The 12,349-nt window shown below is 45.3% G+C and overlaps 1 protein-coding gene across 2 annotated transcripts in view; it reads right to left on the reverse strand.

Annotated features, from left to right (window-relative positions):
* Nucleotides 1-294: 294 nt before the first annotated feature.
* Atp6v1c1 (ATPase H+ transporting V1 subunit C1) overlaps nucleotides 295-12,349 on the reverse strand; it is a 33,268-nt gene continuing 21,213 nt past the window's right edge. For both annotated transcript variants that reach the window (XM_006982820.4, XM_076555864.1), the window contains exons 7-13: nucleotides 11,661-11,759; nucleotides 10,350-10,418; nucleotides 6,268-6,360; nucleotides 6,073-6,166; nucleotides 4,327-4,424; nucleotides 2,408-2,534; nucleotides 295-1,159 (exon numbers count right to left, since the gene is read on the reverse strand). In XM_006982820.4, coding sequence (XP_006982882.1) covers nucleotides 1,064-1,159; nucleotides 2,408-2,534; nucleotides 4,327-4,424; nucleotides 6,073-6,166; nucleotides 6,268-6,360; nucleotides 10,350-10,418; nucleotides 11,661-11,759 — 676 coding nt within the window. In that variant the 3' untranslated portion in view covers nucleotides 295-1,063. The remainder of the gene's footprint in view (nucleotides 1,160-2,407; nucleotides 2,535-4,326; nucleotides 4,425-6,072; nucleotides 6,167-6,267; nucleotides 6,361-10,349; nucleotides 10,419-11,660; nucleotides 11,760-12,349) is intronic.

Here is a 12,349-nt window from a genome sequence, read left to right on the forward strand (position 1 = left end):
AATACAAAATCCCAAGTAGCAAAGATCTCGAAGGCTAATCTTCTAAAAGGGATAGAACAGTGCAGACTAGTTCTCCCACTTACAAAGCTATGTGTCCAGTGAGTACGGGATCACCACAAAGTCCCCCTCTCAGAGTTCTTTCTAGATTTTAGCCAAGTCATTCATTTCAGCAATTTTAAAGGCCAGTAATGCCTATTTTCAGACAATGTAAGAATGACGAAATCAGAGTGAGGCCTTTATAATTATGGAAGTTAGGAAACAAAGACTTAGACAAAATAAATGACCAATGCTGCATAGTTTTGCTACACTTTATTCTGGCCCCACTTCTTATTTAAGAGAACTAAGTGTCCAGTGTCCAAGTATAAATATCACCATGTGTTGGAAAAATAACCTTCAGATTTGTGCTCTGACCTCCATTTGGCACAATTAAATCATACGCAAGTCAGACACAATGCTCACAGCTTGGCAGTGGTGGATCCTGAAGGCAGCCCACTGCGTCAGACGTACCTTCCCTGAGCCCACACTGCAGGGAAATCCTCAAGTCACACACACAGCACACGGTGCACAGGTTCTTTTATTCTGTCCTGTGGATGTCAACGGTGCTGACAGATAGTGTTGGGAAAATTGGAAAGCACACACCTGAATGTTGTCACATTGTTCTACATCACGACTTAGTAACTACTGAACAGTTATGTCTACTAAATACAGTGAACAAAATGGTATGTTTACACCATTCTCCTGTAAACAAGGCTGTGCACAATAGTAACACACAGAATTATGCATACCATGATATCAAGGAGGAAAATACCTCTTTAAATAAACTATTCTATTTATAAATAAACTCTGATTTTTTTCAGTACACATTTACAGACCTGATCAATAAAAAGAAACAATATATAATATATATTTTTTCCTTTAAAAAGCAAATGTTGAGATATGGACCACATGAGAAGATCCACCTAGGGAAAGGGTGAGGAGCAAGCAGAGGGCACGAGAGTTACGAGAATGAATCCTGGGAGCACACATCAACACAAGAATAGGACTGTCTAGCAGGAGCTCATTTTTACTTGAATTCCAGCAAGTTGCAATCAATCTTGTAATATACATAGGGGTAGTATTCTTGCTGACTCAGGTTCAGGCCAGGAATATCCATAGGAGCCTATGGAGAGACCACAAACACCAGTTAGGTACTTACAGGACCTCTTATGGACACCTCATCTGGGATGAAGCTATGCATTTAAACTAACTTAATCTGACCAGGCACTCACTTTGCTTGAAGTGTGGGTAGACCCTGAGGCTGCTGAGTCACACAGCAAGCAGGAAGGCCAGACTAAGCTATGCTCCAATACTGAAACTGTGCCTGAACCATGACCTTCCTGTGTTTTATTGTGTAAAACTGCAAAAGTTAACTTCTTAAATCTTGGTTTAGGGGATGAGGCTTACAAAATGTAGTATCCAAATAAACCGAGTGTGGTTTTGAAGATCTCAGATCTGTTTACACCTTGTAAGAATTTACTGAGAGCCAAGTTTGTACCAAAGACTTAGGGTTCTTATTTTCTCTAAGATTTTATGAAAAGATAGCAAGTCATTTCCTGCATTTTTCTCTTACTAAAAAAACCAATTTTTCATTATTCCGATATATACGTGAGATACTACCATCTTCAACTAAAGTGAAAAACAGCAAGCTATGTGAAATTTAAACTGTAAAATAAAAGCCCACTAATATGGTGTAACAACAAAACCACACACACTGTTTGTGTTCTGGTTAAAAGTTAATGACCGGGCATGAAGAGCACTGGCTCTTCCTCCAAAGGACCTGGGTTCAACTCCCACCACCACACGCTGCTCCCAACTGTGCAGAACTAGGGGATCTGCCTCCCTTTTCTGGCCTCCCTGGGTGTCAGGCACTCACTGATATACAGACAGACATATGTGCAGGCAAAACACACATAAACATAAAACTCTGAACTGTTCCTGTGCCAAAGAGACTCCAGGGAGTAAGGGTACTTGCTGCCAAGCCTCCTGATGACCTGAGTTTGAACCCTGGGACCCACCCACGTGGTGGAGGGAAAAGTTATACACACACACAAACACACAGCATGTGTGTATCCTCCCCAAATAAATAAAAACGTAAATTGCTAATCTATTGACTCCGTTATTTCTACCAGACAAAATTAAAAATAACTTCCTATTTTCTCTGCAGTCTATATTGTTTAAGAACAAGGGGGAGTACGGGGTATCTCTGAACATCTGCAGCTAAACATCTAATACACAGCAAGATAACGCTGGGCCGCTAGGATACGGAGAGCAGCCACACCTAGCACATGAACCAAGAACGTCCTTGCTGAGTTTACCCGGACGCCCGCTCTCCTCTCCTCCTCCGTCTCCCGAGCGAGCGGGTACTCACGTCGATAATAGCGGCTGCGCTGCTGTCTAGGTGCTTGTACAGTTCGTGCAGAACTTCTCGAAGTTTCTTCACCGTTTTCTTGTTAGGTTGAAGGAGCATCGCTTGGAAGTTCACCGGCAAGCCGTACCTTAAAGAGCAGCAGAAGCAGTGTGTAGCACAAGCGCGCGCACGCGCGCACACACACACATTTTCTCTTCAGAGCAAACGTCCTCCTGCTTCTCTAAAGGCTCCTCATGGACACAGCATGCCCGTTAAATAACCCCTTCACAAGCCGGCCACCAGCCACAGAAGCTCACATTAGCGCGTAAACAAACCTGCGTCCACCACAAGTCCGTCCTTAAAACTGAGTCACTGCGGGGTGGTGGCCCCCGCCTGTGACCTCGGCGCTGAGGAGGCTAAGGCAAGGGCGGTGTAAGTCTGAGGCCAGCCTAAGCTGTAGCAGACGGGAAAACAGGCAAGCCAATCACTAGTAATTAATATTCAATTTCACAGTAATCTATTAATATGCCCAGTACATAAAAATAAAATAGGGCTATAAGATATGCTTATAATGAAAAATTGAGACTTTCCATACTTATTTGAAACATTAAAAAAAAATGTAAAGGTGAGAAGCATGGTTACAGATAAGTTTTTAAATGATTTCTAATAGGAGCAGCATGTGCAGAGGCTCAAAGGGCATTGTTATCTTAAAATCTACACTGTACATCAAACTACATGCAAAATATCTGAAAAAAATCCTCATTTTAAACAGACATTGGCTTTTTTTTTTTTTTTTTTAAAGACAAGGTCTCACTGTGTAAACCAGGCTGGCCTTGAACGCAGAGATCTGCCTGCCTCTGTGTCCTGCCTGCTGGGATTAAAAGTGTGTGACGCCACATCCAATTTGTTTAGTATTTTATAATTAATTTTGCACTTAATTACAAATCACGTGCCACACACAGATATACTGAGTGAACTGAGGAATGATGGTGACCCCACGGAGCTAGAGCGATCGATGTCTCGGGTGAAAGCACTGGCTGCTCCTCCAGAGGACCCGCATGCAATTCCCAGCACCCACATGGCAGCTCACAATCGCCTGTAACTGCAGTTCCAGAGGACTTGAGGCCCTCTTCTGGACTTCACGGGCACTGTGATAGATAGACATGCATTCAGGCAAAATACTCAGACTCAATAAATAGTTTTTTAATGGTAGTGCTACCCTAATTATAATGGAGCTAGCTCCAAGTTTCTTTTTGCTTAGTGTTATCCATCACCGTGCAGTCCGCGGTTTCTGGCAGAGCTGGAGCAAGCTCACCTGCACCTCCAGCCTTATAAATGTCTGACCCACATACTCACCCACAGTTCATGACACATGATCATCATGGTAAATGACAGAGTTGCTGGTTCACTATTGACCACACTGCACTCGGGATTAGTGGAGTTCAGGCCTTTCTCATGACAAGCTGTACAGAGTCTACTAGAAAGGTTGTGCTGTATCACACATCTCCAGACTGCATCGAAAGGCCATATGGGACAGGTATGATGCTACACACCTGCCATGGTGGCACTCAGGAGGTTGAGGCAGGAAGATCAAAGTGTGAACCAGCCTATGCTGCAAAATGAGTTCCAAGTCAGCCAGGAGGAGACTGTATCAAGCAAAACAAGTGGCCGTGTTGAGCAACTGACACCACGGCAACTGGCCGACCACAGAGCACATTCGGTGTACCCCGCCATGAGCTCGCTGACTCACAGACCAACTCTCCTTACACAGCACAGGATGGACCTTAGAGGCAGAGTGAAGCAGTGTGGATCCCTCTCCTGAACCTGGTGCTAGAGGACAAGCTTGTGTGACCCTGACTGTGTCTGCCTCTTCATATGGCTGGACTGTCATGAGAAAGGGACACTGAGCTCTGCAGCTCCAACTTTCTCAACTGTCTTACCTTAAAACAGATTCGACAAAAACCCTCAATGCTTTTATATGAATCCACGCAATAAACGCCTCACTGAAATTCACTTTGAGCCACCGCACAAGTGGTCCCTTTAAAAAGAAAAACACAAAATTACCACAAATTTGGTTTGCAAACGGCAATTAGAAAGTCAAACATCTGACCACACTATGAAGTTTCAAACATTCTGCTGGACACCCTATTGCCTTCCTTCCTGCTCTTAAATCAAAGGGTGAGCCAGTCCTCTGGACCTCAAAGACTCTACAGTGAACCGGGCTCAACAACAGCAAAGACACGGCTTCATGGAAGCAGTCTAACTGGGTTTGGAAGCTGTAGCACCAACACTGGAGCACACAGCATGGCGCCCAGCGTATTTAGTGCACTGACAGAGAACTCTACCTGAAGCTTCTTGGACACAGCCATTCCCCAACCCCAGCTCCCAGTGTGATCTGTGAACAAGGGCTTGTTCTGAGGCCCTGAAACCTGCTCCTGTTTTACATTTTCTGTTTCTATGACAATGCAAGTTCTTGTTGAATTAAATGTTGAGCACAATTAAAAACTTCTTGAAGCCAGGCGGTGGTGGCGCACGCCTTTAATCCCAGCACTCGGGAGGCAGAGCCAGGCGAATCTCTGTGAGTTCGAGGCCAGCCTGGGCTACCAAGTGAGCTCCAGGAAAGGTGCAAAGCTACACAGAGAAACCCTGTCTCGAAAAAACAAAACAAACAAACAAAAAAAACAAACTTCTTGAAAGATGTCAAACAATAATACCTCCTCCTGTCTACCTGTAAAGACAGCATTACTGGCTCAGTTAACACTTAGGTTAGGTAATGCACAGGACCATGTGGACGTACCAAGCAACTGATTCAGGCAAAGAGGATACAATTCAGTGACAATTTCTGATCAAAATGTTTGCTCTTTGAGCTGCTGTGGCCACGAGCATTGACAACATGTGCTTGCTAGAAAGCAGAGCAGGTGGGGGGCAGTGAGCAGCGAGCATGCTGTCTGTGTCAGGCTGCTCCCTGGTGATGGAAGAACAACCCTGAGCTGCTGGGAATCTACCCATAAATATACATTCCAATTTGTTTGTGAGAACTTCCCGATACTCCTGCCTCTTCCTCCAGTGCTGGGATGACAGGCTGTGCCACCACAGCCAGCTTTGGTCAGGGTGGCACTGTGGCTTTTTTGTGCTGGTGAAGCACTCTACTGAGCTACATCGTCAGCCCCAATACTTACATTTTTCTAGCACCTAATTATAAACTGTTTTTTCATAATGTTTCTCTCTGAGACTTCCAGGCTTTCAGCATCTCCGGAATTTATTTTTCCATTTTCCTAAGACTCAAAAGCAAAGCAAGCCCTAAAAAAAATCCAACGAGGATCACAAAAGGAGGGCTCGGCTCCGGGTAAGGACGTTTGCTGTGCACGCACTAGGACCTGAGCCAGACATAGACACACGTTTGTAATCCCCGTGGAGAGATCTGGTAACTGATGGCTGCCTATAATCCCAACACTCTGAAGCCGAGGCAGGAGAATCCCCAAGAGCTCAAGACAGCTCTGGGCCACACGGTGAGGTAGGTCTGCCTGGACTGTGGGGTGAATCCTGTCTCAAAAAAGAAGTGGAAGAGTACACCAACTAAAATCAGCTCTCTTAAAGGAAAAACCAGAGAAGTTTTTGCCAAGTCAAAGACAGGCAATACTACTTCACTTCCCCGGACACCGACAGTGCTAAGGAACGCCACATACAAACTGCTTCTTCTTGTCAGTAGACAGCCTGTTCATTTCTTCTTTATCTGCCTTCATCTCCTCCTCGTTATACTGGAAGTCACGAACTATGAACCTAAATTTGGAGGAAAAAAACAAATTTGTCCACACCATATATAACAAATGCAACAGATTAAAATTATATGCACACCTTTATGAGAGGGACAGACAACTTACTTGTTTTCTCTGGCTTTGTGTCTGAAATCATCGACTGCTTTTCTAAACAAGGTGACGTTACAAAGGTAACTGTCTTGGTCCTCTGAAAGAACACTAGAGGGGAAAGTCACTGTGAGTTCTAGACGTCCTGTGGGTTTCACAAACGGGGAAGGGAGGGACTGGTAGCATGCTCGCTCTTCACCTGCACGCCTCCGTCGTCAAAGACGCTCTGTCTGGGATGCTCTCTGGTTAGGATGCCCGCACACCCTCTCCTCACTCTCCAGCTGACAAAACCATCTGTTCACTAAGGGAAGCCACAGCTGTTCAACTTCTACATCAGGCTGGTTGGTCAAACTGTCTGTTCTTGTCTCACGGACTATCCCTCTTTCCAGTCCAATCCAGCCAGCCCACCAGGGCCTGGCTGCACACGGCCATCACCTCATACCCCAGGTATTCATTCCTGTTCCCCATAACATCCCCAATCGGAATTTCACAAGCAACAGTCTCAACAGCTCTGAATGAATACACTTCTGTGTGTCAGGCTCCTTTTCAGTGTCAGTGAGCTCATAACTTCCAGCCACAGCTCCACGGACATCACTACAAAAACCTTTCCAGACACAAGTGCTGGGAAACTGCCACAGAGATGTGTAAGGCCCTGAGGAGCAGGCCTGCTGGAAAGGGTGGACTGTGGCTCAGACAGGAGGAATCAGCTTTCAAAAGGGCCCTGACTCTACAGGAAGAGAACCCATGCACAGGGGCCACAAAGCTACACTCAGCCTTCTCAACAGCAAGGCCCAGGGTGGGTGATGTCACTGGGGGCGGGGCCTCTTCTACCTTTCATGCCATGAGGATTTTCTAATGTTTAATTTACGGTTTTGTGAAAGAAAAACAGCTTCTAAAGTATAGGTGATACACACGCAAATTCTCCACCTTCAGTGTGTGCAAGCCAGATGCATACCCACAAACATCTCCACACTTAAGGTAACAAATATCCATCCTTCTGAAGTTGCCTTGTGAAAGGTTTTTCTTTTTATGTTTATGTTTTGGTTTTTTAAGAATACTTTTATGAAACTTGTACAACCACTGTGGAAATCAGTATGGCGGTTTCTCAGAAAATTAGGAATTGAACTAACTACCTCAAGACCCAGCCATCCCACTCTTGGGCATATACCCAAGGAATGCTGATTCATACCATAAAGATACATGCTCAGCTATGTTCATAGCAGCACTATTTGTAATAGCCAGAACCTGGAAACAACCTAGATGCCCATCAACGGAAGAATGGATGGAAAAAATGTGGTACATATACACAATGGAGTACTACTCAGCAGAGAAAAACAATGAAAGCATGAAATTTGCAGGCAAATGGATGGAACTAGAAAAAATCATCCTGAGTGAGGTAACCCAAACCCAGAAAGACAGTCATGGTATGTACTCACTCATAAGTGGATTCTAGATATAAAATAAAGAACAATCAGACCACAACCCATAGAACCATAGAGGCTATATATATATAGCATGGAGGTCCCTAGGATGACTGTGGCTTATAATAAATTTCGGTTTTACTCAATTATTGAAAAAAAATAACCAAATGAATGGAAACACATGAACTATGAACCAAAGGCTGAGGGACCCCCAGCTGGATCAGGCCCTCTGAATAGGTGAGACAGTTGATTGGCTTGATCAGTTTGGGAGGCAACTAGGCAGTGGGACCAAGTCCTGTGCTCATTGCATGAGTTGGCTGTTTGAAACCTGGAGCTTATGCAGGGACACTTGGCTCAGTCTGGGAGGAAGGGACTGGACCTGCCTGGACTGAGTCTACCAGGCTGATCGCAGTCCTCGGGGGAGGATTTGCCCTGGAGGAGGTGGGAATGGGGGGTAGGCTGGGGGTAAGGGGAGGGTGTGGGAGGGGGGAGAATAGGGGAACCCGTGGCTGATATGTAGAACTAAATGGCATTATAAAATAAGAAGAAAGAAAGAAGAAAGAAAGAAAGAAAGAAAGAAAGAAAGAAAGAAAGAAAGAAAGAAAGAAAGAAAGAAAGAAAGAAAGAAAGAAAGAAAGAATACTTTTATTGGGGGGGGATGCTGCACATCCACATGCACCTCACTTGCATATGCCTGAGGCGAGTGCTGGATGCCGTGGAGCTGAAGTGACGGCAGCTGTGAGCCACACAAGTCTCAAGCAAAAAGGAAAAATTAAATTTGTGTGTGTGTGTGTGTGTGTGTGTGTGTGTGTGTGTGTGTGTGTGTGTGTGTGTAGGCATGTATATGTATACAAGGTACTTTCCTGGAGGTCAAAGGACAACTCTTTCTGCCATGTAGGTCCTGGGACTCAGGTCATCAGGCCCAGTGACAAGCCCCTTTACCCACAGAGCCACCCTGATAGTTTAAGTAGCATTTCTTCATGATTAAATGTGGACTTGAACTCTCTCCAGATACAGTGTTAGCCAGAGCTATGGCTGCCTGCCGGGAGGCTTACTTTAACCCGATGAGCGTAACAATTTCTACAGGTAAACAGATGAACTGACTGTTAGGTCTGCCTCGGGCCATTTCTGTGACCCCTGCCGGAAGTATAGCTTTCTAGAGCCCCGGCTCTTCCTGCTCTTCCTGATCCCTTGGTTCTCTAAAGCTTGAGCCAGCCATCTGGTTCTCCCCCCTGCTTTAGACAGCGCACCTGGCAACCCTAATCCAGAACACAGGAGAATTCTGCACAATGCCTAGGACAATTTGTATGTACATTCTAGCACTCAAGCCTACTAAAGCAATCCTCGGAAACTCTAGGGAGTGACTTCTAGGAGGAAGGTACGGGTTAACCAGTGAGCTGACCCAGACTGACATGTCTAAGTTTCTGGTGCAGGTAACTGAACCCAGGGCCTCCCACATGCTGGGTAAGAGCTCCACCATTGAGCTACCCCTCCTCCCCAACCTCCAATGACAGTTAAGAAGCAGAGACATTGCCAGCCTGGTCTTCACAGTTCCAGACCAGCCAGGGTGACATAGTGAAACCTCATCTCAAACAAACACCCACCAAGAGACAGAAAGAAAAGTGGTGAAAACACAGGGGGAAAGTGCGAGTCTCCTGAGCCCGCGTCAGTGGAGAGGTTCAAGACAGCAGCAGCCTCTTCCTGGCTACAGCTTCACACACATCTGCACACATCCTAGCAGGCGGCAGGATTTCCAGTCATCGGACATTTGAAAACTTTAACACAGAGTTTTACAATGTACAGCTAGGAGAAAATAAGACCCGACAAGTTCAAAGACTTGCCCAGGTCACACAGCAAGTTGAGAAGAACCTCAATAGGGCCCATGATTTTCCATCACACTGAGCGAACTCCCACTGAACTAGAACAGAAGTACCCCACGGCCTAACCTTACCAACCTCACGTCCTCACTGTCTTCCACACCGTCCTTTACAAGAACATCTGTGAGACAATGGCAAACACTGGCTGATAACCTGGCTCATGAGCTACAATGTCACTGCCTTGGCACTGGGAACTGAAAGCCACATGCGTTAGAGAGCGTCAACACGGCTTCCTTGTCTATGAGGAAATGAGCTGCCCAAACTGCCTCACGGAACTGCTTAAAGTGACAGACAGACAATACACACTGAACTGGCAACCCAACCGCTGACTAAAAAGGCAAGCCTTCTGCTGCTTTTTCAGGATAGGCAGATCTGGCCTCAACTCTCTTCTCAAGTGACAATGGATTTGATCAACACAGCCTCCAGGAGCTGCCTGGTGACTCCTTTGTGAGGTCAATGACGTTAGTTCCTAGTGGGCCAAGTGCTCGGTGGACAAGGCTTCAGAAGGCAGCGAAAGTCCTCACTGCTTCTGGCCCTAGTCCTGCCCAGCGAGAAGTATGACTGGCAGACAACTTTACCTCACTCTCCTCAAACTTCTCACATATAGAAATGGGGAGGGGGGGTCACACTGGCTGCACCCAGTCCCTTCTAGACATAAAATTTACTAGAGATGACAATTTACCAAGTAAACTGGTGGCTCTAAAGTTACAGGCTTACTGCAAAGGAAACCAAAGGTACTCCTAATCCCACAAGCTGCAGGAAGACTCGGGGAACAAAGTGCTATTGGCGGACGGCTACTCACTTGCTCGACCTGGGGACCACCATCTCTGCGAGCGTTTCATACTGCTTAACCCAGTCATTGTGGTTCAGCCTGCAGAAAAGGCACAGGAAGCGTGGGGGATGAGTCTTACTTCTGCCATGCCCAGGAAGAGAAAACACGGACAGATAGGAAACGTGGCTCCAATAAAATACATCACAGATATGTAGCGAACCCCCAGCCTCCTACTGAGAACATGCCTCACCTACAGAGTGAAGCAGGAAGTACTGATCACCTGCCTCCCTCAGAGCTAGTAACTGTCGCAACAGAGGCTCAGCCAAGAGCCTGGTTTGGTAAGGGGGCAGAGTCTCTGTTCTTAAACTGCATGGTTGAAAACCACACCTCATTTTAAAAACAGAAGAGGCCGTGGGCAATCACTACCCTTGGCGGTCAGTACAAAGGGCTGACTCAAACTCTATGTACAGAAAGAGGCAGCATCTCCCCGGGAGGCAGGAGGAACCAAGTGGCAGTAACTGATGCTGCCCCAGAACACTGTGCACCAGCTTTCGGGAAAGGCCACTGGCTTTGGGGACGTGGAGAGACAACTATGTGTGATTTACAATAAAGTGTTTGTAGGCATGGCTAATTCATTATGTAAAGTGACCTACAGGGCTCCTGTCTCCAAAAGCTGAAATTTTCTAAACATAAATTTTAAAGAAAGCTAAATTAAAAAAATGTGGGCAAAGATTATTTTCCTGAAAGCTATAAAATCAAAGATAAATAGAAATTTTGAATAATGTGTTCCAATGTGTCAGTAAACAAAATCTTCTTTGTTTGTGTATCACTGTGGCCGCTTCAGCCCTAACAACCAATGGACATGGCAGAGCTGAGCAGTTATGACAGCTGGTAGAGCCGTCAAGACTATGCAGCCCTTGAAAACACAGTCTTCATCTTTTCTCCTTTTGGTTTTTTGAGACAGGGTTTCTCTGTGTAGCTCTGGTTGTCCTGGATCTCACTCTATAGGCTCGGATTAGCCTAGAACTTGCAGAGATCTGCCTGCCTCTACCTTCAAGGGCTGGGATTAAGGGTTTGCCCCATCACCGCCCAGCTCACATTCTTTATTCTTATAGGGCTCAAGTTCAAATATTTTTCAGAATAACAAATTCAATGGCCTGATTTTGAAAAATCTCAAGTATGTATTTTTAAAAGTTTAGTAACAAAATTATTTGTCAGCCAAGCCTACCAATTTATAACTGATGTCTCCACTACAACATTATGAACCAAATTGTGCTGTATATGCCACATGAACAAATGTTTTGTGCTTGATTTTCAGGGACTCTCTGGTAACAGACATACTTGGGGACTACCACCAGTAGTGTGACCAGGTACTCTGAGTCAAGAACAAAGTCATCTTTCTTCACGATCTCTGCCAGGCTCCGAGTCAGCAAACTTCCCCTGGAGGATGAGAGGAGAGTCACTGGTGGAAAGTGCACACTTCCACGGCAAAGGGAAAGAAAGGGGCTAAACACACGTCATAAAGGCTCAGGGCTTAAGAGTTCTTGTTCTTGCAGAGGACCCAGGTTCAACACCCATGCGGAGGCTCAGCTACAAGGGATCTGACACCCTCCTCTGACCTCCAAGGACACCAGGCACACATTTGATGCACAGACATAAACACAGGCAAAACCATCATACACCGAAAATAAAGTTTTTAAAATTTTATTTAAAAAGTCAACAGTTAGCCAGATGTATCCTACCCCTGCAACTTAAGAAGTATCAATGTTTGCCAGAATTTCCTCTAATGTCTAACTTTGTGCTCATTTTAATTACTGTAACTCAGCCCTTCTCATAATTACATACCTTGACTGAGAAAGTACTAGTCGTCAGATACCAGTCTACTTCACTGCAATCATGAAATTTTGTCATCTAAGCACAACCTGTTTCTTCTCCCTTCTCTCCCTAGATATCATGTGATACCAGACAATTTTGGTTAATTAACACAATACAATAATCAACCTTCAAATCAGTTTTCATTTGGTCTTCCA

Source organism: Peromyscus maniculatus, chromosome 20 (genome assembly GCF_049852395.1).
Source record: "Peromyscus maniculatus bairdii isolate BWxNUB_F1_BW_parent chromosome 20, HU_Pman_BW_mat_3.1, whole genome shotgun sequence".
In the NCBI taxonomy this organism is placed as follows: Eukaryota; Metazoa; Chordata; class Mammalia; order Rodentia; family Cricetidae; genus Peromyscus; species Peromyscus maniculatus.